This window comes from Tiliqua scincoides, chromosome 14 (assembly GCF_035046505.1).
Source record: "Tiliqua scincoides isolate rTilSci1 chromosome 14, rTilSci1.hap2, whole genome shotgun sequence".
Taxonomy (NCBI): domain Eukaryota; kingdom Metazoa; phylum Chordata; class Lepidosauria; order Squamata; family Scincidae; genus Tiliqua; species Tiliqua scincoides.
This window is the reverse complement of record NC_089834.1, coordinates 2,793,461-2,820,057: the sequence shown is the minus strand read 5'-3', so window position 1 is coordinate 2,820,057 and position 26,597 is coordinate 2,793,461. Positions and strand designations below refer to the sequence as shown.

The 26,597-nt window shown below is 47.2% G+C and overlaps 1 protein-coding gene across 1 annotated transcript in view; it reads right to left on the bottom strand.

Moving 5' to 3' along the window:
* Positions 1 to 26,597, bottom strand: part of ADGRD1 (adhesion G protein-coupled receptor D1) — a 235,142-nt gene that overhangs the window by 186,141 nt on the left and 22,404 nt on the right. Inside the window, exons 9-13 of the mRNA XM_066609760.1 lie at positions 22,846 to 22,905; positions 21,301 to 21,418; positions 18,958 to 19,068; positions 16,664 to 16,739; positions 9,054 to 9,198 (exon numbers count right to left, since the gene is read on the bottom strand). Coding sequence (XP_066465857.1) covers positions 9,054 to 9,198; positions 16,664 to 16,739; positions 18,958 to 19,068; positions 21,301 to 21,418; positions 22,846 to 22,905 — 510 coding nt within the window. The remainder of the gene's footprint in view (positions 1 to 9,053; positions 9,199 to 16,663; positions 16,740 to 18,957; positions 19,069 to 21,300; positions 21,419 to 22,845; positions 22,906 to 26,597) is intronic.

The following is a 26,597-nucleotide window of genomic DNA, read 5'->3' as shown; positions in this document are numbered from 1 at the left end:
TCGCCTCCCCAGAGGCCAACCACTGCAGCAAGGAGAACCGGGGGGAGGAACTCTACCTGTTTGCCATTGCTGCCATCACCCCTCCTGCAACACCTGAGAACCCATGACATAAGAACATAACATAAGAACATAAGAACAGCCCCACTGGATCAGGCCATAGGCCCATCTAGTCCAGCTTCCTGTATCTCACAGCGGCCCACCAAATGCCCCAGGGAGCACACCAGATAACAAAAGACCTCATCCTGGTGCTCTCCCCTACATCTGGCATTCTGACTTAACCCATGACATTTCTGGTTCCCCTCCACTGGTTCCTGAGCCCCTTCTTGAACCCGGGTCCAGGTACAATATTCCTCCTGCACCCCCTCTCATGGGCCCTGCTTCCTCCTTCCACCAAAAAGAATTGTCTTCCCTTGGATTGTAGTTGGGATGCACAAGCTTTCAACATTAGGGCTCTGATGCAATGCAAAGTACCCGTTTAGAGCTACACCAGGCCACAGTCTCATCTTCCACAGTCCTGTGCAAAAAGACATTTTGCTTTCCAGCTCTGCACACTGAGAAAGCCTCATCAGAAAGAATAAAATTGCCCTCTTCCAAAAACAGCCACCCCTCAGAAATGTGGCTGATGAAAGCCTTTTCAAAAACCTGGAAAACTCTTGGCAAGGGAAAGCTTTAATTATTGCAGAGTTTTCTGGCATCACAGGAAACCTTCCCAATGGCCTGCGTGCAGCCAAGAGCTGTAGGCAGTTCAAAAGATTCTATTTCCATCGCTGCGGCAAAGATACCTTCCACTTAAGTCCATCTTTTGTGCCTCCCTTTTTGGGTTCGCTTCTCACCAAAGGCGGGCTGCTTTTCCTACAATGCACAGGGCAGCCAAGTGCCCGGTTTCCTTCAGCAGACTGTTAAAATAAGCGGCTTTCTCGAGTCATGATTTTTTTCTGTTTCATCGCAGCAGCTCCAGCCCAGTCTCCTGGGAAGTTCTCCAGCATGAAAAGGATTTGAAACATGCAGTGGTCCCGGCAGGATTAGAACAAACTTCTGCCTAATCCAGCAGCCAGTCAGATGTTTCTGGAAAAGTCCCCACACAGGGGCAATGGTTCTCCTGCTGTCTCCTTCCCCTAGGAGTTGGCACATATTTGGCATCCTATGCCAGTCCTAGGGTTGGCATCCTATGGAATCAAAATATCAGAGTTGCCAAGCTGAATGCATCGCAAAACCTGGCAATGTCACCCCCAAAAAATGCAAAATGAAATCTGATACTGAGGCAGGCTCCAATGGTAAATGGATGCAGCCCCCAATGGTAAATGGTGGCAAACCCCCCATAATGATCTAAGACAGGGCTTCTCAAACTGTTTAACTTCTCAAACCAGGCCCAATTCAAGGTGCTGGTGTTGACCTTTAAAGCCCTATACTGCTCTGGGCCAGGTTATCTTAGAGATCGCCTACACCCGTACAATCCGGCTCGTCATCTCAGGTCATCAGAGAAGGCCTTTTTACAAGTGCCGCCGCCTAAGGAGGTACGTGGGGCGGCGGCAAGAAATAGGGCCTTCTCAGTAGTGGCACCAACGTTGTGGAACTCCCTTCCCCTTGACTTGAGAATGGCTCCCTCTCTCGAGTCCTTTCGGCGAGGCCTGAAGACCTTGTTGTTTAACCAAGCCTTCTGACGTTATGGCCTTTTTAACATCTTTTATATATCTTTTAGTTGCTTTTTTACAGGCCCGATTCCTTTAAGAACTGCTGTTTTATGCTCTTTTATTCTGACTCTTCTGACTACTGTTTTTATGGGTTCTGCTAATGTGTTTTTTAATATGTTTTTATCTGTGAAATTATGTTTTAATTTGTTTTATATGTTGTTAGCCGCCCTGGGTCCCTTTTTGGGAGAAGGGCGGGATAAAAATAAAGTTATTATTATTATTATTATTATTATTATTATTATTATTATTATTTATTAAATATTATTATTTATTATTATTTTTTATTTAAGAGTCATGGACTCTTCGCTCACAACAGGAGAGGAAACTGAGCGCTTTCCACATGCGCTGCCTCCGACGCATCCTTGGCATCACCTGGCAGGACAAAGTTCCAAACAACACAGTCCTGGAACGTGCTGGAATCCCTAGCATGTATTCACTGCTGAAACAGAGATGCCTGCGTTGGCTCGGTCATGTCGTGAGAATGGATGATGGCCGGATCCCAAAGGATCTCCTCTATGGAGAACTCGTGCAAGGAAAGCGCCCTACAGGTAGACCACAGCTGCGATACAAGGACATCTGCAAGAGGGATCTGAAGGCCTTAGGGATGGACCTCAACAGGTGGGAAACCCTGGCCTCTGAGCGGCCCGCTTGGAGGCAGGCTGTGCAGCATGGCCTCTCCCAGTTTGAAGAGACACTTGGCCAACAGACTGAGGCAAAGAGGCAAAGAAGGAAAGCCCATAGCCAGGGAGACAGACCAGGGACAGACTGCACTTGCTCCCAGTGTGGAAGGGATTGTCACTCCCGGATTGGCCTTTTCAGCCACACTAGACGCTGTGCCAGAACCACCTTTCAGAGCGCGATACCAGAGTCTTTCGAGACTGAAGGTTGCCAATACAATATTTATTAGCACCAGCACCTACTTTTTAAAATAGAGAGAGGGAGAGAGATAGCACTTCACCACAACACTGGGCAGCTGCTGCCATCTCCTCAGGAGCAGGGGGCTTTTGTCCCCTTCCTCTGGATAAAAGACAGCCCACTATGAGGCTACTCAATTCTGGAGTCAGCACAGAAGCAAGGAGTCCCATGAGGTTCGGGATCTGGTGGAGCTGAGCTCTGCCCCACCCTGCCCCGCTCCCTCCTCCCACCACGCATCCTCCCTGCCCTCTCCCCAAACTCCCCCACTTCCCTTCGCCCTGGAACACCTCCTCCCGGCCTCCTCGCATGCCCCCACTCACCCATCTGCCACCTGGTGGTCTAGGCAAGCACTGGGTGGCAGACCGCCGGCCTCCCACTGGTGCTGGTCCAGCACAGGCTCACGCTGGGTCAGCTTCAGCACTCAGCAGACGCTGAACCTCACAAATATGCTCTAAGGCACTTTACAACGGTGCATGCATTTGATTACAACAGTGCATGCGTTTGATCAGCATGCATGCATTTGACAGGCTGGGGGGGGTGAGGAAACACCAGAAAAAAAGACACTCAAACCCTGATCTCCTTGTATTGACACAAACGTGCAAACTGCAAGAGCTCAGCTGCGTGCAGGGCAATTAGCAGCTACCTTGCAAACTGCAGGAGCTGAACTCTTCCCGGGGCAGTTAGCAGCTACCTGATTTTTTAATAGGGCTTGAAACAATTAGTTATCTGATCTTTCCATCCCCCATGTTTTCATTGGACACTTTGCAGGACACACTGGAAATTGAGTCGTGACCTACCATGTGGGTCATGACCCACAGCTTGAGAAATGCCAATCTAAGTTGAACTGCTGCTGCCTGGCCATTGGGCAGCCCAATCCTATTCAGTGGGGCCACATAGCTTATGCTGTATCCAGCACTGAAACTGGGAAGGCAGGAGGTCTCCTTGGGGTAAGGGAACACTGTGTCAAACCCCAGTCCGTCCAATGCTGCTACTCAAATTTGTTCCAATTAAATCACTGGTGCAGGTCTGCGTAACCCCTTGTAGGCTCAGGATGGGAGTTAGGATATGATGGAGGCCTTCCCCACTGTCCCTACCTCTCCCCTGTGCTGAAACTGCTCCACTGCCATTCTCCCTTGCCTCTAAACACCCTCTCACCACCTACATTCCACTATCCACCCACCCTCTCCCTCTCCCGCACTGCCAGGTGCAGAATCTGCCTACCCAGGTGGGTGTTGCACTGGTTCAGTGCCAGCAGGATGGATTGGGCTGTGGAAAAACATGGGCATTTGGGGCAGACTGGTGACCCTAATTGCCGTGGGAACTGGAAAGCAAGAGATAACAGCCAGTTCCTCCTACACATATCTCCCCACACTACAGATAGCACTGTTGATGGATTTGCAACACAGTGTAGGGGGAAAAAAAGCAGCCATTTATTACCTGATGCCAAAGGCGCCTTGCAAAAATGGGATGTTTGATATTCTCCAACTAACAAGCAGGCGGGGAATGATAAAAGTTCTGCCCCGTTTTATGGCTGATTAGAAAAACATTTGCACTACACTGGAACGGGAATAACTGTCGAGAAAATATGGCTGCCCCAAAACAATTGCAGCCATCATATCCAAAATTAGAGACACCGAGGGGCTCTCAAATCGATGTTTAAGTGGCACATCTGAAAACTGGCTTCATAGCATGTAACTAGAAAGAAAAAAGGCACAGAAAAGCCATTTCAGCAAAAGTAACCTATACTTAGAACAGGCAGAGATGAGGTCAAGCAACGGACAAAAGTTTGAAGCTGCCTGGGCTGTTGTTTCAACATCCTCAGAGCTGCCCAAGACCAAGTATGATGTGGGGCTAATGAGAAACGGCACATCCCATCATCACGCCTCCTAGGCCAGGCAGTGCCCAATGCATGGATCCCTCAGATATTCAAAAGAGCCCACCCCTTCCAAACCAAACTCTGATTCCTTCCAGGTCTGCCTCCCACACCTCTTTGGGTCCAATGTGGAATCAAGAAACCACCAGAAAAGATGCCCTCAGAGGCTACTGAACCAATCTCCACTCCAAAGAGAGAGAGAGAGAGAGAGAGAGAGAGAGAGAGAGAGAGGAAGCCAACCACGCAATCTTTCCGAGTAAAAAGAACCCAAAGCATTTAGTGGGACTTCCAACTGAGGTGGGAGACAGATGGATGCTTTGCAATGGGGTCAGAGATTCATGGGAGAGGGCCATAGCTCAGTGGCACCCTACTTACTGAGCATGCTGCAGGTCCCAGGTTCACTCTCTCAATGAGGCTCAGTGTGCGGAGCCAAGGGGCAGGACCATTTTGGTGCCAGCACCCAAATTGTAGAATTTGCTCCACACCGGGGGGGGGGGGGGGATGACAGATGTCAGCCAGAGGCCATTAGAAGTAGCTCCTGTGAGCAATGAGCTTCATCCATCCACTCTGGAATTTCCTTCCCTACCCACAAAAATTCCCCAAAAGTGGCTCTAACCATAGTTAAAGACTAGCCATAGTTACAACAAAACTTTTCCTGAGCAATACCCTTTCCCTGCACCCTGGCATAAGAAGACAAGAAGAGCCCTGCAGGATCAGTCCATCTTGTCAAACATCGTGTTCCCCCCTTCCCCCCTAGTGGCCCACCAGCTGCCTCTGGGAAGCCCACCAGCAGAGAAGAAGGCAACTTTCTCTCCCACCATTGCTACCCTGTAACTAGGATGCAGAGACAGCCCTTTGAACATGAAGTTAGTCATGCCTAACCATCATGGTTAGCAGCCATTGATAGACTTGTCCTCTGGGAATTGGCCCAAACCCTTCAAAAGGCATTTGAGCTAGAGGCCAGCACCCTATCTTGTGGCAAGGAATTCCACAGACTAATAATTTCCTTGATGATCCAAAGAAAAAGAAGAAAAGAAAATATTTCTCTACCCAGTGGGTAATTAATCTGTGAAATTCCTTAGGAAGTGGTGACGGCACCTGGCCTAGATACCTTTAAAAGGGGATTGGACAGATTGATAGAGGAAAATTCCTTCACAGGTGAGGCATGATGCAACCTCCTGGTTTAAGAAGCAGGCCATCTCTGAATGCCAGATGCAAGGGAGTACTTCAGGATACAGGTCTCTTGTTGCCTTGTGGGCTCCCCGAAACATCTGGTTGGCCACTGTGAGATACAGGAAGCTGGACTAGCAGGGCCTTTGGCCTGATCCGAGAGGCTCTTCTGAACATCATAGCTATTAGCCATTGATAGACTTGTCCCTGGGAATCAGCCCAAACCCCTTTAGAAAGGCATTCAAGCTAGTGGCCATCACCATATTATGTGGCAAGGAATTCCACAGGCTAATCATGCAGTCATCTCCCCGATGATCCATCCTTCCTATTTGTTTTTTGTTACAACTCTTCTGTGCTCTCAAATCCTGTTACAGTGGGAAAACTCCTTGCAAGTTGGCCAGAAGAAAGACATGTGCAGATACATACAGCGAATTAAGGCAGTGCTTCCCAAACTTTTTAGAGTCCCTAGAGGCTGCTGCCTGATTAATGAACGCTAAGGGATGTGAATATAATGGTAATTGGGCAGCAGTGCTCCCCGTTCCCAAGTAACAGTTTGTTTGATCCTTGATGTATGTTGCCTAATCTGCCCTGTTGTGGGCCCTAGACCCACAGTTTGGATTAAGGGGTACCAATGAACCAGCCTGCCCAAGTTAAGTGCTAGCTGATGAAATGAGGACAACTAATAAGAACTAGAAATCTTACAGCCGGCCAGAAGGGACCTTAGGGACACCATTCCACAGAACCTTCTGTTCACCAACACCCCAGCGAACAAGAAAAAAAAATGAGTTTAGACATTCTTGATTTTATTTTAATTTTCCTTCCCCAACACCAAACAGCCACGTAAGTGAATGAGAGCAAACAATCCGATCATTCTGCAGCTGCCGGGAAAATATCCATCAAAATAAAATGTCATTTTAGGGAAGGGGAAAGTCAATCCATGCAAATGTGCACACTTTCCTTTTCCAAGTCTCCCCATCTGAGAAACCCCCTCAGGGTTGAAGGCAGACATTCCATTTGGAGAGCTGTGGGGGTGGTTTGGAAGCACCCTCACTGTGGTCAGTGTAAATGTACCTTGTCATTTTTTTTTTTCCTGTCCTGGAGTAAACACAGGAACAAAAAAATCATTCTGCACTTTTTCAGCATGTAACAGCTATAGTAGAAGCCGATTGGCTAGCGCCTGTGACATCAAGATCACTCCTGCCAGCAATGCCCTCTTTTACACAGCTAGTTGAGGTACAGGCATCCTCTTGTCCTTTGCACCTGACCACCATCTTCTGTGCAGCTTTTCAAAGCTTACAGTGCAACCCCCTCCTCAGAAGTCAATTCCATTACATTCAATGGGGGCTTGCCCCTAGGAAAGGAGGTATAGAACTGGAGTTGTAGTCTCTCAACATGGATCCAGGGTGCAGGGCCTCAGACAGGAATTTTATCAGGGGGTAGAGAGTTTCTTTTGGGCCCCTTCCCAAAGAGGGGGGGTGAAACAGAATGTGGGGGTTGCAATGGGGGTAAAACAGGCAGGGGGAAAGCGGCACCAGCTGGAAGAGTCTTTGGTCCAGGTCCACAAACCAAAGAGCTACTGTAGCAGGTCAGTTTCCTCTCAGATGTGACACTGTTAAGCAATGTATGCAATCCTGGGCCTGGTGTGTATGGCAGTAGTCGTGGTCATGTGCCCACAGTATTGCCCCCAGCATCCTGCATGGGCACTGAGAGTGGAGAATGTAAGATCCCAGGAAATTTCTGGGCCCCCTTCTTTGGCTCCTGGGCCCCCTTCCTGACCCTGGGTACAAATTACCCCCTTTACTCCCCTCTCCTAGGCCCTGCCAGGGTGTCTGCATCCATGGTACAGCTCTGTTTCAGAAAACTACACAGGTCTGGATGACATGCCTCTGCCTCCAAGAGCTTTTCTCAGCAGGCCCCACCACACTCACCATGTGCTGCAAAACTGAGGCAGTTCCACGTTTGTGTATTTATTTGAGAAATTTATACCCTGGCCCTTCCTCAACCCCTATGCTGTTGTCCTACCTGCTCCAGTGCATGTTCCTTCTTGCATTAAATAACTGTGAGGGCTTTGCTGGCAGGGCTTTGTTCTTGATGCTACAGGTGCTAGCCAGTAGGCCATTTCAAGCTATGCTGAAAATGTGCAGAGTTATTTTCTACCTACCGCACTGTCACTACATGCTTTATGGTATGTTTGCGACAGGGTGTGCTACGCAAGTGCATTTAGAATTCTTTTAATTCCTCCGAGGTTCCTCCTAGGACTTGGTTTCCAGATCCCACACCATCTTAGTTGCCTCCTCAGAACCTCCCCCCCTCCATCTGCCAAGTCTTCAATCGTAGAGCAGCTATGAGGTCAATTCACATTTAACCAGAGACCACCAAAATGCACAAAAGCATGCAAAGGAATGCAGTTGTCTTCTTGGCAAAAGTGAAGCAGTCAAAGAGCAATTGTGCAATCTCAGGGCAAGGCACAGAAAAGGGAAGATCACATGGACGAAAGCAGAGAAGCAGAGACCACCAGATGGTTATTCACTCAAATAGTGTCCTGATAAGCAGGCAAGCAAACAGTTGTCTTGCCCACAATCTGCTCTGCTCTCCTCTAAGAACCGTAAAGATGCTCATCGACTTGTAAATCAAGACACGCTAGAAAATCAAACCCACAAATTGGGTTTACTATCCATTATCAACAGTTCAAAATGAGCCTTATGCGCACCGCGTGACACCTTCATGCTCATTTTGCACGCAGAACAGTAACACGTTTTTGCTTGATATTGTCCTTGTACCAACACAGAAGGCAAGCGTTTTTCTCTCCAAATTACAGCCAAGCCTGAAAGGAGGTGGCTGGCCCCAGGTCATCTCATGATGTCACGCTGCAGGCGAGAGTCAAACAAGGCAGCCCTGAGTTGCAGCCCCTTATGCTACCCCCAGCTCTCCAGCATTAAGTCTTGCGTTGGGGTCAAAAGGCATCTCATACACACATCCCGCCGGGTTTGAAAATTACATTTCTAGAGACTGAGATGAGAGGGCCGGACCCTGAGGAACGGCAAATCGAATCTGGCGATTCACACACAAAGGACGTTTTAAGAAGGCCTGTGCAAACAGCAAGAGGGACACAGCACCTCTGAGCCACTTGGTGGAAGAATTTGGTATAAGAAAAATGAGGAAGTGCTCCCCAGAGAGAATGAGCCTGCTGGAATCCAGTTTTGCCTCCCATCATAAGATGATTCGTGCTGCCACGGCTGAAACCGCGGAACCAATCAGGAATTCATTGAGCAAGTTTGGTGTTATTTTAGGAGCAGCTAGAGCAGGCCCTGCTGGCTCGCTCCCAACACAACAACATCAACAAAGATCCAAGATGCAGCAAGCAAAGGAAGCGGAAAGAGTCACGGCGGAGTCAAGCCCCTTACCAGTATGTGCTTCAGGTGGATGGTGATGACAGGCGAACCCGAGAGATTCTGGGACAGCATCGGTGGGGGGTCCACTTTCAGGGAGATAAGACAGCTCGTGACTGAAATCACACAGTCTTTGCAAGCAGCAGCAGCCTCAAAGATCCTAAGGAACAGAAAAGACTCGTTGTCAGTTGCTGAGCTCAGTGACGAATCCCACCCTGAGATGTTTTAAGGCGGCAGCGCTGCCTTTCCAAAACAAGAGGGCGACTAGGGATCACGGACCAGTGATTTTCAGCCGGTGTGCCGTGGCATGTTGGTGTGCCATGAAAGGTTCACAGGTGTGCCGCAGGAGTTTGGAGCGCAGAGGTTGAAAATAGCTGAAAAACCCTTCCAGGTTCTGCAGGTTTGTTTTGAGGGCAATTGTCTGTAGTAACGAATTGTCGGCAGAGACAGACAGTTGCCCTAGATATAGAGCCACAGAACCCAGAAGCATCTCCCAGAAGTTGTAAGTGTCATCACAAGAGGAGAAGACCATCGATGTCAGTGTGCCAAGAAAAATGTTGAAGATCTACTGTCATAGACCATCACAAGTGTCATAGACCATAGACTGTCATAGACCATCACCACCACAAAGGTTTCATTGCACTTGAGATACACTGAGATACAGACTACAGTGGGCCATCAGTATTTGTGGGGTAGTCATTCCTGGACTACTTACAGATACAGAAAGGACTGATCAGGTCCCCTAATTCCACAGCTTCTCTAGGCAGAGCATCTTCTGAGCAGGTGGCTTTGGGGTGTCTCTTATCAACTCCCCTTGGTCCCGTGTTGGGGCTAGTGGTTGAGGAAAACACCACGTTACGTTTGGGGTCAAGGCCCCAAGCGTTTCCAAGAGGAGTCAATGCGCGAGTCCCACATGCTCTGTTCACTTCCTTTTTTATATTCCTCCGTTCTCCATTCAAAGTTTTCCTGTCCTTACAGGCAGTCACATGATGTATCCAATGCACAGAAAATGCCTGAAGATAAATTCCAGAGAAATGAAAGGGGCAAAGGGAAAACTTTCCATGCTGAGAGCTGGAGCTCTCTCTGCAGAGATATTTACAAATTATTATTTTGGCAAGATATTTATAGCTTCATGACAAAAGAGGCCTGCCTGGTCCAGAAAACACCAGTGCTTCTCAAAGATAGCATAATTCGAACCAGGGGTGCTGAGGGAAGCCAAGCTGGCTCAACCTCCCGTTAGAAAACCTGTTCAAAAAGATATTTTCTGAGTTTAAGGGGTCTTTGACAAGCAGTGTTTAAATAAAAGCGCTTTCGTTCCTTCTTTCTTTCGGAGGCAATCTTTGGATCTCACCGCTGGAGAACGCATGAAACATTCAAAACCATTTGGAAGGAACCACGTTTTCTTGACACTGGGAGGAGAGTGGAAGGCTCTTCTCTTCCATTCCCTTTGCCCATTTGAAATTCAGGGAGCACAACAGGGAGAAGCAGTGGTAGCTTCTACAGGCCGCTTGACGATCTGCCACCTATCCCAGCTGGCCTCATGGAGGGGCCAGACCTGCTAGTTGTCACCACCTTTTGCCAAAATACAGCTGAGAACAGCAGTTCTCAAACTGTTTAGTACCAGGACCCAGGCGCTCTGGAGGCTCTGTATGACCCACCAGAAATTAGGTCACGACTCACCAAGTGGGTCTCATTCCATAGTTTGAGAAACGCTGCCCTAGATAACGCTACATAACAGAGTGACTTTGCTGGGGCTTCTGGGTATAAAACAAAACAACAACGGCAGCTCCTAGCAAGCTGTTTCTAGGAGGATAGTGTGGTGTGGGCCCTTCCCCCACCCAAAAAATAAAAATTGCATAGAAGGTTTTCCTTTTGGGCAGGAGGTCTGGTTTAGAGGGTAGAGCCTCCATTTGCCTGAAGATAACATCCGCAGGTCACCAGTTCAAGGCCACCTGCACCGTGCGACCTTGAAGCAGCTGACAAGCTGAGCCAGCTATTCCATCTGTTCTGAGCGTGGGAGGATGGAGGCCAGAATGTTGCCACCAGATCAGAAAGAAACATCTGAATGTTGTGGTTCTTGTAAGATAGAACCTTCTTTCAATTGTAAAAATCCCTACAGGGATTTAATTAGCCTGCCCATGTAAACCGCCTTGAATAAAGTCCAAGGAGAAATCTGAGGACCAAGAAAGGCGGTATAGAAATACCTGTATTATTAGTATTATTATAATTCCTTTGAGAACTTTCAGCTTAGCTCTATAAGGGTGTTGAAAGAAGTACATCAATGCACAGTCGGGGGGGGGGGAAATAAAAGTTTCTGATTTGCAAGCATTCCACAGATAGCTGAGGTTTGATTCACCAATTGGGGGGGGGGGAGAGAAGAGTGCCAAGCGAACAGGACTAGAATTATATGTTTTTTTCCCAAAGAATTGAGGTGCCTTCCAGATAAAGGATTTGCTTAGCGTTCCAACAAGCTGTGCCATCTGCTAATTCATGAAATGCATTGCTTGAGTTTTAAGCGATTGATTATGTCATTAAATCTGTGCATATTTGCATGGGAATCAAAACAATCATTTTGAACGCTTTTAGGTTTGCTTGTATGTGCAACTCTGGCTATCATCTGGATATCAACTCTCTCCTGTGCAAAATGCCTCTGAGATGTAGCCCACCATCTATGGGGAGGAGGGGGTTATGTACCTATTAAATTTTCTTTCCTTTTTTTAGTGTGGTGATGCAAAGCACCTTATCATACGATCAATAGGTTTTTAATCTATTAATCCACTGTTTCCCAAGTCACAGTCTTCCTGGGAATAAAAAAAATTCCCAAATGGAAGACACAGCAATAAACAGCAGCACTGTGTGGCCTCGACAGTTTCTGATACAAAATATTTTGCATTGCTTTGTGAGACAGAAATCAGGAGTATCTCCAAACAGGGCTTCTGCAAGGAATTTTATCAGGGGTACTAAGTTTCTTTTTGGCCCTTTTGGGGGGTACGAAGTTTCCTTGGGGCCCCTTCTCTTCTCCATTGGTTCTTATTCATATAATCATTGGATCATAATTTCTATGACTTATGAAACTACGTAGGCTTACACAAAATGTGAATGCCAGTCTTCACACAATAAATCAGTGTTTCCCAAACTGTAGGTCGGGACCCACCAGTGGGTCACAACCTGACTGTTGGTGGGTTGGGAAACTGAAACTGTCAAGCTGATAGCGGACAAGGAAAATGTATTGACCCCTGGGGAAAGTGAAACTGAGCCACACGTGCATGGTTTACTCATGAACAGGTGACTGTGGAATGACAATGAAAGTGTTTACCCTGTGTGACCCAGTGTTGGTGAAGTAGGCCAATTCCATGCTTGGGAAAATTAAAAAGATAATAAAACAGCCAATATTATAATGCCGTTGTACAAATCAATGGTAAGGCCACATCTGGAGTATTGCGTCCAGTTCTGGTCGCCACATCTCAAAAAGAATTTCATGGAAAAAGTGCAGAAGAGAGCAACCAAAATGATTACTGGGTTGGGGTACCTCCCTTACAATGAAAGGCTACAGTGTTTGGGGCTCTTAGGTCTAGAAAAGCAGCACCTGATGGGGAGACATGATTGAGTCATAAAAAATTATGCAGGAGATGGGGAGACTGGATAGAGGGATATTCTTTTCCCTCTCACACAAGAACAGAACCACTAAAATTGTGTGTCCACTAAAATTGAGGGCCTTTGGGCAGGCAGGCAGGGAGCAGGAGGTAGGGCCAGGACCAGCAGTTATAATGGATCCTAGCCCCATTCCCAGGTGGCGCAGAGAGGCTTCAGTCTGCTCTGTTCTGCTTGGATCTGTGCCAACTCTTTAGGTGGCGCAGATCCAAGATGACCCATTGGGGCCACTGCGACTCTCCCCAGGATAAGGGGAATATTTTACCTTGTCACCGGTCGAGCCTCAGCCAGTCCCAAACTTGCTTGGATACAGCACAGGCTCACTGGCCTACCTGTTCCAGCGCAAGTTAGGATTGTGCCGCCTGTCTCATAAAGCTAGGCAGCTCCCAATAGAGTCATTATTTAAAAGTGGGTCCCGCTGCTAAAAGTTTTGGGAACCTCTGCATTAACTGAACAGATTGGTCAGTTAAACATTGCAGGCCCAGCAACTACATTCAGGTCAGAGGCAAGAAGTAAAGCAGGTCTCAAAAAGGAGGCAGGTTAACCAGTGGCTTGAGAAGAGGATGGGGGAGGAGGTCTGGCTATTAGTCCATTGGCAATAGACTACTTCCAGGTTTAGTGGCTGTATGCCTCTAAATGCCTTCTCTCTAAATAGGGAGGTTCACTCCCTAGCATATCCAGGTTGGGTTTGGAAAAATGCACCTGAAATCCTCGGGAGCGGCTACCAGCCACAGCGGGCCGTACTGAGCCAGGCAGAGCAATGGTCTCACTCAAGAGACAGAACGTTTCCCAGGAATCATGGGTCCCTATCTGCTGTTCTTATTCCCCTGCCTGACATGCATTCTGCTTTACAGTGTGCTTTCCCATGATGTCATTGCACGGGGATTTCGCCCCTGAGTTTCAGTGCTTTATTGCTTTAATTTTGGGGCTACACACGGCTTTGAAATATTTCATAAGAAAAATCAGGGTATAAATTTTTTAACACAATCACACTCCAGCGAGGCCCAGCCTGCCACAAAGGAAAGCAGGCTGTGAGAGGCACCAGCCAAGATTCACCAGCCAAGCATGAAATGAGGTCACAACCATGGGAGAGTCAGAGGTGTTCCTACTGTGGATCACATTCAGTAGGGTGGTGCTTATCTGGAACTCAGTGTTCTGGAAGTTTAGGGTGATGTAATGATGTCATCACATCACCCCAACCTTCGGGGATCTTGCATTGATCTAAATGCAAAAAACCTGTCTCTGTTCAGGAGTCTTCAGGCCGTTCTACATACTCATCATGGCTTGTAACCTGTGATAGACCTCCAGAAATCTGTCCGGTCCCCCTTTCAAGGTAACTAGGCCAAATCCTGTGGCAAGGAGTTCCACAGATTAATGACACACTGGGTAAAGAATTTTTTTTTGGTCTGTAAAAGAAATATTTTCTTATTTTCTCCAGGTACAACCAGAAACTGCCCTATTCCTTAAAGACATGGAGAAATGTTGTCAGTCTGCGTAGACAAAACTGGGCTAGACTGACCACTGGTCTGGTTCAGGAAAAGGCTGTGTTAGATTTTAGCAAATGCAGAATAAGGCGTGATTACCATCAGTGCAGCAATTCCCACCAAAGTCCTAGATTCAAGAGGCCATGACCACTATTTAAATTTAAAAGAAAAATCCAGAACCTTGGAGAACATGTCAGCTACAAAAATATATTGAGGTGACACACTGGGAGCCCCAACCACTGCCCTAATCAACCTGTCTCAGTAGCAATTACCTAAGTCAACAGATTTAAATGATCTATCGATAAAAACGTAGCAATTGCCATAAACAGTCTGATAAAATCCTTGAAATGGGAAAAGGGGCGGGGGGAACTGCCTTTTGGAGTGATAGGTTATTCCCTGCTTCTCTTTTTCTAATCTGTTGATGGAAAAAAATTAACCTGAAGCATATAGGAAAGGTGGGGGAGGGGTGCACTTTTACTGCCTAGTTGATTTCAGACTAATGTATGCATCAAAAGTGCAAATTCAGCCTTTGCAAGCGGAGAGTTGGAAAACAAAGTAGGGGCAGAGAGGTTACTCAGTGGCATAGCTAAGGAGGCAGGAGGGGGGTCAATTGCCCCAGGTACCACAAAGAAAGGTGTAATTGCCATTAATCATTTCATTATTTACAAAATTACTTTTGTACCAGTTGGTTGCTTTTCTTAAATATTAACACTAACTTTTTTTACTGTAACAAACACACAAAGATGTATGCTGTAATGCTATTGTTCAACACGCAGTTAAGATTGATTGATTTGATTTTGTTGTACGGGGGTGTTAAAAAAAATTTATGTCCCTGGGTGCCAGATGCCTTAGTTACACCACTGGAGTTACTAGCCAGAATGGGTGTCTGTCTTGCCATCACTGACTGACAAGCAAGTGGATGGGCCTCCTCTGTAGTGTCCCCACATCCCTGGAACTCCCCCCCCTATGTGGGGGGGGGGGCTCACAGCAACTGCACACTCACTGTATGGATGATCACTCTTGCTTCTATATTGCAAACTAGGGGATTAAAATTGCTGGGTATTGTATTGCATGAAATTGCCATTGCTGTTCTGTATTGAAGTTTAATTGCTGGGAGTCTGTTTGGGTTTAAACAAAAATAAGGAAGTGGGGAATCAAAATATCAAGCAATCTTCCAAGATTGTTCGAAGGATTACTGACAGTGGGCCCTTGGTATCAAGAATCTGTTCCAGGACACACACACATCTGCAGGTACCAAATTCCACAGATGATAAAATCAACGGGGGGGGGGGTTTACTTGGGGGCAAGCATGGCCCTCCAGAGGTCACGCTTGGCCTTCCCACACCTCAGAACACCTCTCAGACGTGAATAGAAGTCAGTTCTGGTCACATCTGGGAGGTCTTCTGAGGCCCTCCAGCTGCAGGCTGAATCAAGTTCATTGATAAGGCCCTCTGGATGCATTTGTATACAATACAAATACTAAAACTAATGGGCTGGTGGACAGCGTCATGGGAACTACTGAACTACAATTTCAACTGATAGTGCTGCAGCGATGCTGAAAGGCCCACCAGAAAAGTTGCCTGTTCTGTTCTTCTGGAGGAAAGGTTGAGGCAACTTGGTATGTTCAGCATGGGGAAGGGAAGGCTGAGAAGGGATATGATGGCACTCTTCAAAGACCTGAAGGACTGTCACATTTTTCCATGGACAAATTTGTTCTCAAATGCCTCTGAGAGCAGAACTAGATCCAATGGGTAGAAACTGCAAGAGTGGAGATTCTGACTAGACATCAGGAAGAAATTTTGGATGGTCAGGGAGGTTTGGCAGTGGAACAGATTGCCAAGGGAGGGGGTGTATTCTCCTGCTTGAACCTGGAGAGTTTCAAGCAGAGGCTGAACAAGCTGGAGATGCTCTAGGACAATTTCCTGCTACAAGTAGGGGGTTGGGCTAGATCAGGGGTCTTCAAACCCTGGCGCGGGGGCCAGATGCGGCCCACAGCCAGCCTCTTGTCCCCTGACAGCCTCTGGCCCACTCAACTGAACACAACTGGAGCTGTGCTCTGGTTGTGTCTGGAGAGTGTTCTGAGAGCCAGAGAAATTGAATGAATGAGCCCATTCGTTCATTTATTCACTCATCTAAGTTGCATCTCTAATTTATATTTAAATTTTTTTTTTCCAGCCCTCAACACTGCACCAGATATTTGCTGCAGCCTTCTGGCCAAAAAGTTTGGCTAGATGATTATGTAGGTCCAAATCTATGATTGTAATATTATTGTCAGTATCATTGTGGTTGGAGACCACCAGCAAGGAGAGACCCTAGTCATTATGTTGCACCCAATAGGACCCAGTTATGATCCTTGGCAGCTGTTGGTGGGGCTGGATTACACTCCCCTTAGAACTCCTGGTCTACTGGTACCAGAGCAGACAGCTCTGGGATAGATAGACCAGAATCTCTGTATGCAACTTCGTATGTCACAGTTTTTAAGAAACTTACTTTGTTTCCGTAGGTTTGATAAAACCGAAGAACTGGTGCATGGTGTGATAGAGAAGTCCTACAATGGTGATCCAAGCTGCGAGAAAAGGAAAGTTTGTTTACATGTCAGTGTTGCGGCTAGGAGAGAGAGAAGCCACTATTTCTCCTGCTCCGTTTAAAGCCCTGTCACAAATTGAGATTCTTGGCCTCTGCCATCCTTTTGCCAGCTCCACTCTAATGGGGCTTTCTGATTGCTCTCCAAAATTTGCAAGAAGCCCCTGCAGCAGCTTTAGGAAAAGGACTCTCCAGAGAGCGCCAAGCAAACTTCTCACCATAGCGCTAATGTGATGAAGCTCGGCTGCCAAATTATTAACTCGTCCATCATAAAATCACCTCTGGGGGTGGCATGGAACTGAAAGACCAGCAGCAGTCCAAAGGGCAGCTTAGCTAATTGGAGATATTTTCTCGCCTGCCTTCGTAAACAGGTTAGTAATGATGACAGCAGCTACCCTGTGAATTCATCTGTGTTTTAGACTATGTCAGCTGGTGCGACTCCCCACCTCCAAAGAATCCTGGGCACTCTGGTGCAGGGCCTCTGAGATGAATTTTAGCAGGTGGTACACATTTCTTTTGCACCCCTTCCCTTCTCCACTGGATCATAATTTCATACAATTTTTGGATCACAATTTCTACAAATTGCAATATATAAGACTGTGGAGGCTTACTCAAAATGTGAATGCCAGTCTTCACAGAAGACACGCAAACATTTTCTGAGCTCCCAGAAAATTTTCAAGCCCCCTTTGGCTCCAGAGCCCCCTTTTTAACCCCGGGCCCAGGTACAATGTACCCCGTTCACCCCCTTCTCATGGGCCCGGATGAGATCGGACAATGTCCCTGGAAATTTTGGCTCCTGGTTCCCCTCTTTGACCCCGTACCTGGGTACAATTTACTGCCTGCACCCCACCCCTCTCATGGGCCCATGTTTGGTGAGGGGGCTGAGAATTCTGTTAGAGATCCCCATTCCCCCTCCCCCACTAGCCACAGAACTAGTTTCCTAAGGGTTGAACCACACACACCCTCTCTCATTTTATCCACCACATTCTCAGGCAAGGCAAATGGGGTGCCGATTTTGGGGGGGAGGGTTGCAAAGTTTGGAAACATGTCTGGCAGATAACATTTTTTCCCCCAGAAGTCCATTCAGGATGAAACAACTTCATGACTCCTGTGGATTCCAATTGGAAATCAGTGAAAAGTGGACTAGACCTGAGGAGGGAGGCGGGGGAGGCAAAATCCCTTGCGCCCAGGCTTTGCCAGGTCATGACAAAACAAATTTATTCCAAAATAAATTTTGGGTACTTCAATCACACCCCGTGTAGTGCTGCATTTCCAGGACAACTTTAATCCACTTCAATCTCCCTATGCATTCTAGCGACTGCAGTTTATTAAGGATAGCTCTATAAACTCTCAGATTCCTTAACAAACTACAGTCCCTCCAGAATGCAATGTTGGGGGGGGGGGTGGAAAGAAGTGCACTGAAAGTGGGTTAAAGCAGTAGTAGAAATGTAGCCCAGGTCTTCTCCATAAGCACCAACCTCTATTAGCACAATTCAAACATGGAAAGTGAAACTTACACCTATACTTACAGTCCCCAATGGTCAGCTCCACCCCTTCTTCTAGTGTGTGTCTAGAACACATGGCCTTGGATCAAGTCTACATGTGTTTGGGCACTGTTTGAAGATGAAATTTAACAATATGGAATTCATGAACTGGCCAAAGGGGAGGGGGCCACTGAACAAATAGCAGTTAGCTGCCTCCCCTTGAAATTTTGCCAGATTTGGAATCCACAGAACCAGAAGTCTTTGCCGCAACAGCTGATCTTCTGCAACTTACTGAAGTGGGTCTTGTGGCCATGATTTTTGCACAGGTTCATCAAAGCTATTGCAGATGTTTTGGTTCCTCTTTTAAGGAGTGGTTTGCATATTTTTTACAGTCAGCACGTGGAAGCCCTTTGAATTGGGCAGGAACAGAGGGGGGATGTCAAGCCGCCTCCACAGAACCAGATTGTCTTTGGCTCAGATGTGAAGCCGGACTTGGCTCCAGGTTCCAGCCTTCCTCCTAAATTCCTCTGTACAGCTCCGCATTCCTGCTTGTACCTCCCACCTCCAACTACTAGTCGAGAGGAGCCGGGCAGAGAAATGCAAGCTATGCTGGGATTTAAAGGGCCAATGCATCTTGAATAGGGAGGTTAGACTTCCATCTGGGATCAAACCCCTTTGGGTGGTAAGTGTCTGGCTGCTGACAAAGCTATCACTTACCTTTCTCCTGGAAGGCTTCCCCAGGGATGGAAATATAACTCTGCCCTTGCAACGGGAAGCGGTATCGGGGCACGTCTGGGTGTCGAGGAGGCATCTTCACCAATGAGTAATCTGTGAAATAATGCAAACACCCAGGATAAAACCAAATGCATCCCTTCGTTCATATTTACAACCAAGATGTTTCCTCAGATCCCAAGGTTGACTCTTGTTAATACTTGCTGCAAATCTTGGAGAACATTGGGCTGGACGGGGAGCAAGGAGGGTGCAGAATGTAGAAAGAGTGTGAACAGAATAAGGTCAAAGCGGCACATCTAAGAAATCACACACAGGTCTGGAACAGCCTTGGGCAACTCACAATTGATCAGTCCTCCCCAAACATTTTAGCACCAGGATTCTCTTTTAAAAGCGTCAGTCTATTGTGACCCACTAGGCAAAAAAAGAGATCTAGAAAGAAATAATATTCTATCAATAATAATAATTAACATTAACAAATTGTTAATTAATAAAAATCAGGATCCTGAGCTCCCAAGACTGCTAGAGTACTTACATACAGTGGCATAGCTAATGAACATGTAGCCCATTACAGAACTCAAAATGATGCCCTTGAAGTGATGTCAAAACCAGAAGTGACGACACACTCGGGCATTTTTAAAAGTGCAGGTTGGGGGGAGACCTGCCTCCTCCCCCCAGCAGTTCACCACACACTTGATCTGTCATCTCTTCCCAGCCAATGGCATAGCTAAAACATCTATATGCTGCCTGGGATCAAAGAAGATTTTGTAGCCACTCTCCATGACAAAATCAAATTTAATTAAGTAAATAAATAAAAATTTTGCCCCTTATTGGTTAGAGACACTGTGCTGGTTAGAGACACTGTGCATCCCTCAATAAGAGGGATGGTTATTCTCCCCCTGCTAAATATAAGAGGAGCACCGCTTGAAAAAGTGCCTCTTTACCAGTTAGCAGGAGTAACTGTGTTACGATACATGGAAATGAGAGCTGACTCATAACACCACCTAAATGGTTCCATGCTATATCATAAAAACAGCTCATTGGCTCTCAGAACAATGTCTCATGGGTCAGTTTTGAGTTAAAAAAAATCCACTTTTTGTTCCATAAGGCAGTTGCGTTTTTGTTTTCTGGTTAATTGGCCATAACTTTTGATAGAATACAGATATTCAAATAGGGTTTGTTTCATTACATTCAGCTTTAAATTACCTTTCCAGTGGTATATAACATGTTAGTATTATTTGTACGTACCAAATTTTTTCACAATTTTGGCCACTGGTGTCAAATTCAGCTTGTTGCCCGCCTAAAGCTTGTTGCCCGGTGCTACCCCCTGTACCCCCTTAGCTATGCCACTTCTTACGTATAGTGTATGAGTGTGTAGACATTCATTAGGCTCTCCCTAGAAATAGAGTTCAAGGACTGTTCCTCTAAAACTTTCCAGCCCTGCCAGGGTAACCAGAAGACTGAGCTCAAGAGCATAGTTTGCAATGAGGAACTTCCAGGCCAGACAAAAGGCTGAAACTGGGTTATGTGATCTCCAGCACATAAATGACTGGAGAAGATCAGAAAATGTGACATTGTAATTTGAGGGTATGAAGATGACCTCATACCAGCTAACAATTTTGTTCTGCAAACCGCGGAAGTGTGCTTGCAAGTTTTTTTTAATGTTTCAAAAACTTTTCACAACCCACAGAAAATCGGCTCACGGTCCACAATTTGGGAAATTCCGCTATAGATGCATGGAAGACCCAAGCCATCAAGTGATCACTGCAATCATTATACAAGCTTGTGCAGACTGCAAGAGAACTTGCAAACTGCACTGTGCAAACTACAAGGGAAGAGATTCCAATTGGACATCAGGAAAAAAATTCCTGACAATCGAGGTGGTTCGGCACTGGAAGAGATTGCTGAGGGAGGTGGTGGACTCCCCCTCACTGGAGATCTTCAAGCAGAGGCTCAACAGGCACCTGTTGGCGATGCTCTAAGAGGATTTCCTGCTACAGGCATGGGGCTGGACTAGATGACCTTGTGGATCCCTTCCAACTCTTTGATTCTATTAGATGCTTTGGCATAAGAAAACCAGTTTCAAGGACCTGAAATACTGAGCCAAAGGGGAATCATGTTATTTTCTTCCTTTTCTGAACAAACCCTTGTGAAATGGATGCAAGCTGTCTCCCCTCCCCCCCAAATTTGGAGGAAGAAGAAAAAGACAGACAACTGAAGACTTCCTGCTCCCTGTCAGCAAGTGACAAGCTGCAGACACGGAACTGTTGCATTGTGATTCTCCAGACTCCAGTACTGAGACAGGTGTTGTGTACACAGAGTAAACTTCACCTGCCACTGAGGATGTGCCTTCCACAGTGATCGCCGACGGGCTCCCTCCCAGATTGCGGGCCACGTGTCCAGTGACGCCATCAATTGACTCAATTAAAACTCCAGCAATGGGCGCTTTCTAGAAATAACACACACAAAAGCCAGCGATGGAGGTCCGGGTAGCAAACAGAATCTCGTTGCCAAAGCAGAGCTCAGGCCAGAGAGGTGAAACTATTGAAGGTCTGTTTTCTTTCTTTTTTCTTTTTAAAGAGTCAGAGTTGGTAGCCTGGAAAGCAGACAACTGGCAGGTGGACAGAAAAAAGAAACAGTCCTAGGACAAAACTGTTTTTAAAAACCCTTAAACTATACAGTGGACCTTTTGTATCCACAGGGAATCCATTTCAAAACACCTGCCCACCCCCCACCCCCAACCCCCGGTGCTGATCCTGAATTCAATGAATAATGAAATCCACAGGGGGGTGTGCAGCACCATGATTACACTTATCTGGGGGGGGGGGGCACCCAGCCCTCCAGTGGCTGTGCCTGGCCTCACAGCCTTCTCAGAAGGCCTCCCAGACACTTCCGAAAGACACTACCAGTCGCATCCAGGAGGTCCTCTGAAACCCTCCAGCCGTGAGCTCGGCATCCACGGATTTTCAAATGCCATGCCCCAGATAAGGACGGCCCCCTATAATCTGTGTATAATGTCATATCTGATATAAAACTATTGGAAGGAAGTGTCTACTGAACAGGAGAGATTTCTCCTTTTATAGTCCCAGGAGACCACCAAGAAGGGGGCATTCTTTTCCCACCTCTCTCCTGATCACTTCTTCTTGCTATTCTAAGGTAAGTCACTGTCCAGTGTTAGAACCCCCGCATGCAGTGGGTCACAGGTCCAATCCTTGGCCTCTCCAGGTAGGATCTGTGGCGGCTCTGGAACCGGCGCAGAATTGGAGAGACCCATGTCAGACTGCACAGAATCCAGTGGAGTTGAGCTCCACAGTTTCCACCCTGCTCCCTTCCTCCACCATGTCTCCCTCCCACCAGCCCTTGCCCTGGAATGCCTCCTCTCTGCTTCCCCCCCCCCCCCCACACACTCCCAATCACCCAGCAGTCCGGGCGACCGCTGGGCAGCAGCAGATTTCCGGCCTCCCACCGGCGCTGGCCCAACACAGGTTTGTGCTGGGCCAGCTCCAGTGCTTGGTCGGTGCTAACCTCGCAAATGTGCCTTACGGCATGTTTGTGACAGTGCATGCCAGCGGTAAGCCGGTGTGCTGAGCTCAGGATTGGGCTCTGAGACACAGGAAAGCTGTTGACAGGCAGTGAAGGCAGGGCTGGGAGAGATGGACAGATAGTCCGACTCTGTAGGCAACAGCTTCAGAGCTTGTTTGTCCTTACGGTGGAAGCAGCACCGGGGCGATGACAGGCCTGAAAAGCTTCACCACCACCTCCTTCCCTGCCCCTCTTGTTCTGCTATTCCCTCTTGATACATTTTTTTTTTCCTGGAAAATGAAAGAGAACTGACAACATATATGTGTCTATTTCTAACATAAAATTAAGCCCTACCTGTGATACGTCAGTCAAGCCAGGCAGCGACAGAACACCTCCCACAGCATTAAAGAAGGCCTACAAATAAATAATAGCCAGTTTATTTCATTAACAACATAGTATAATAACAACAACAACTTTATTTTTACCCCGCCTTTCTCCCCAAAGGGCTTACAACAGGTTAAAACAGATTAAAAACATAATTTAAAACAGATAAAAGCATATTAACACGTATCATAAAAACAGCAGTCAGATAAAAAGCAGTCAGGTAAAAAGAGCATAGAGCAGCAAATCATAAAAGAATCAGGCCTGTAAAAAATATTAAAAGATGTTGAAGAGATGTTAAAAAGGCCGAGAACTCAGAAGGCTTGTTTAAACAGAAGGGTCTTCAGGCCTCGCCGAAAAGTCTCAAGAGAGGGAGCCATTCTTAAGTCAAGGGGAAGGGAATTCCATAGCGTTGGTGCCACTACTGAGAAGGTCCTATTTCTTGCCGCCGCCCCATGTACCTCCTTAGGCGGCGGCACTTGTAAAAAGTCCTTCTCTGATGACCTAAGAGGACGAGCCGGATTGTACGGAAGTAGGCGATCTCTAAGATACCCTGGCCCAGAGCAGTATAGGGCTTTAAAGGTCAAAACCAGCACCTTGAATTGGGCCTGGAAACGAATGAGCAGCCAATGCAGCCGCTGGAGAAGTGGACTGACAGAGTCCTACCTCCAGTAAGTACACGGGCTGCCGCATTCTGCACTAGTGGCAGTTTCCGAACCGACTTCAAGGGCAGCCCCACATAGAGCACGTTACAATAATCTAACCTTGATGTCACCGTGGCATGGATCACTGTGGCCAGGTCTGCACGATCCAAGTACGGCCGCAGCTGGTGCACCAGCCGAAGCTGAGCGAAGGCCCCCCTAGCCACAGCCGCCACCTGGGAATCCAGGAGCAGCTGCGAGTCCAGGTGGACCCCCAAGCTGCGGACCTGCTCCTTCAGGGGGAGTGCAACCCCATTCAGTGCAAGCTGATAGTCCAGCACCTGTATTGAGGATTGCGATGCACCCCCCATAGTATGCGCCCCCCAAGAAAATACAGTTCAAGGCAAGAGTCACGTAGGGGTTCTCTGTGTATAGTCCCTCTACAATATAGTGAAATCTGTGGGTGGCCCACACAGGATCTCCAGACACTACCAGCGGTGCCTTGTGGTCATGTCCGGAGCTGTTAGCAAGCACAGAGAGGCCCACACAGCCACCCCACACCTAAGAAGTCCTCTGAGAGACACTTCCAGTTCTTCAGCAAACCAAACCTGCCTCTTAGAGGCCTTCTGAGGCACAGGGAGGCTATGCCTGACCTCCCTGCACCTCAGAACGCCTTCAGACACAACCAGAAGACACTTCTGGTTGCATCCAGAGGTCCTCTATGGGCCCTTCTGATGCAGGTTTGGAACCTGTGTTGGGTTAAATCTGTGGGTTCTGAACCCACTGATAAGGAGGACCCACTATAATAGGCATATATTAATGCATATCGCAGAGTGGTCCTTGCCTGATGTTTAGAATTCATATGGTTGTATTTTAGAGCAAAAGGGTCTTCATTGATGCTAACACGGCAATAAAGATCTGGCTGCTTTAGGATTCATTTACTCCTCCACTCAAGATAGCACACTCCCATGCAGAAAACCTATGGAAAGGTCTGGAATTAGGGGGAAAGTATACAGGATCTCAATAAGTTTGAAATTTTTTGAAGCATTGTTAGAAGCAAAAAGAGAGAGTTGTATGTTATCAGACTGGCGTAAGACCACCCACCCCCCGCTGCCTGAGGCCATGTGCCAAATACTTCCCCCCCTTTACCTGAGGAGGTGCCACTCTCTGGAAAAGGAAGTGGGAGTGGAAGTGTGACAGAGAGAGGAGGGATGGATCGAGTGTCAGAGGCTCTAGCCCACTACTCCACATTCCCTCTACCACTTCATTCCCTCTTCCTTTCACAGCTGAGGAGCAGGCAGAACAGTGGAGGTCCCTAAGGCAATAGCCTCAGTTGGTTTCACAGATGGGCCCTAATAGAGGCACGATCTGTTCAGCTGAGTGAAGCAACAAGTCCCGCAGTGGTCAAACAAATGACATGGCTCTATCATCCCAGGTTGGGGGGGGGGGAGCATCATTTGTAATGCTCCCTTGTGTAAAAACACACTCCAAGTCAAACTTGCTTCCAAGGGGTGACATGTTTCGGAATGAATTCCGCAAATGTGATCTACTGTATTGATGCTAGGTAGCCAAAGGGCCACGAAATGGTGGCTCTGCTCTGCAGATAGGAAATCCCAGGTTGACATCCAAGCAGAAGCGAAAAGCCCCCCCCATTGGAAATTCTAAATGTCAATATTAATCTGTGGAACTCCTTGCCACAGGATGGTGATGGAGTCTGGCCTGGACAACTTTCAAAGGGGTGGGTCACTGTGAGAGGCTGTACTGGATGGACCTTTGGCCTGATCCAGCAGGGTTCTTCTTATGTACTGGCTGTAGCCAATGCTGGCTTCCAGCAACCAATGATCAAAAGACAGCTTATTATGTTCAACTCACAGAGAATTCAAGATTAATCTGCATCTTGAATTTTGCTATGAGTTGAACATAGGAAGCTGGCTTTATATCGAGTGAGATCATTGGTTACTGAAAGTCACCAAAGAGAAAATAAATACTCAGCGTGGGGGGAAGAGACCAAAGGTTCTATTTGTTTTTTCAGTTATCTGAGCAAATAATCTATGCCATTACCCCTGGGTTTAGCAGGACAATTGCTGTCAAAAATCACACCTGACTGCTGTCACATCCAACTTTCCGGTCAGAATGACAAAGGGAATAATCTGCCCTCCTGCCTCCCTGGCTGCAATCAGCACCAGAGTTTTGTTAGCAGAAAGTCACCGCTGTTTGACCAATGGACGGCTGGCTCACGAAATCCCCTAGACAATGTCAGTCATTGCACAAAGTGCACAAAGGAGAAAGGGCAAAGCACGGAAGCCAACATTCAGCTCCACTAGGCGATGGGACAGAGGCTGAAAAATCCCCGGAAGTCTGCATAAAGTCTGCCAAAGTGGAGACAAGCAGGAAATGACCCATGAGAGTCACTGGGATCGCATTAATAGCTTAATCTGACACACACACACACACACACACACACACACAGAGTGGGAATGCCTTCTTGGTAAGGTGCAAATGGTTGGCAACCTTCAGTCTCAAAAGACTATGGTATAAGCCTACAGCACCTGGTATTCCCAGGTGGTCTCCCATCCAAGATCAGACGAGATTGGGCATGTGCAGGGTAACAGTCTGATCTCAGAAGCTAAGCAGGGTCAGGCCTGGTTAGTACTTGGATGGGAGACCGCCTGGGAATACCGGGTGCTGTAGGCTTCTACCATAGTCTTTCGAGACTGAAGGTTGCCAACCAAGGTACAAATGTTGCCTTCCCACAGATCTCCAGAGCTCTCACTTAGGGCCTGCTTTAAGGTCAACTTAGCACCACACCTAAGGGTCATCTTAGTTTTGTCAAATATGCACACTTGCCTGGAAGTAAGCCCCATTGAACACAATGGGATTTACTTCAGAGCAGACATGCAAAGGATTGTGCTCTTGCAATCTATGCAATTTTTATCTTAAAATGTGCTTAGATCCATTTGGTCTGTTAACTCACATGCACTTTTTTAAGTGCATATTTTGATTGCTTTCCATTCTACCACTGAGATCCAAAAATCTATAATAAGTTGTACTGATATCTTGAAGGTTCTACAGACTTTGGCTGTG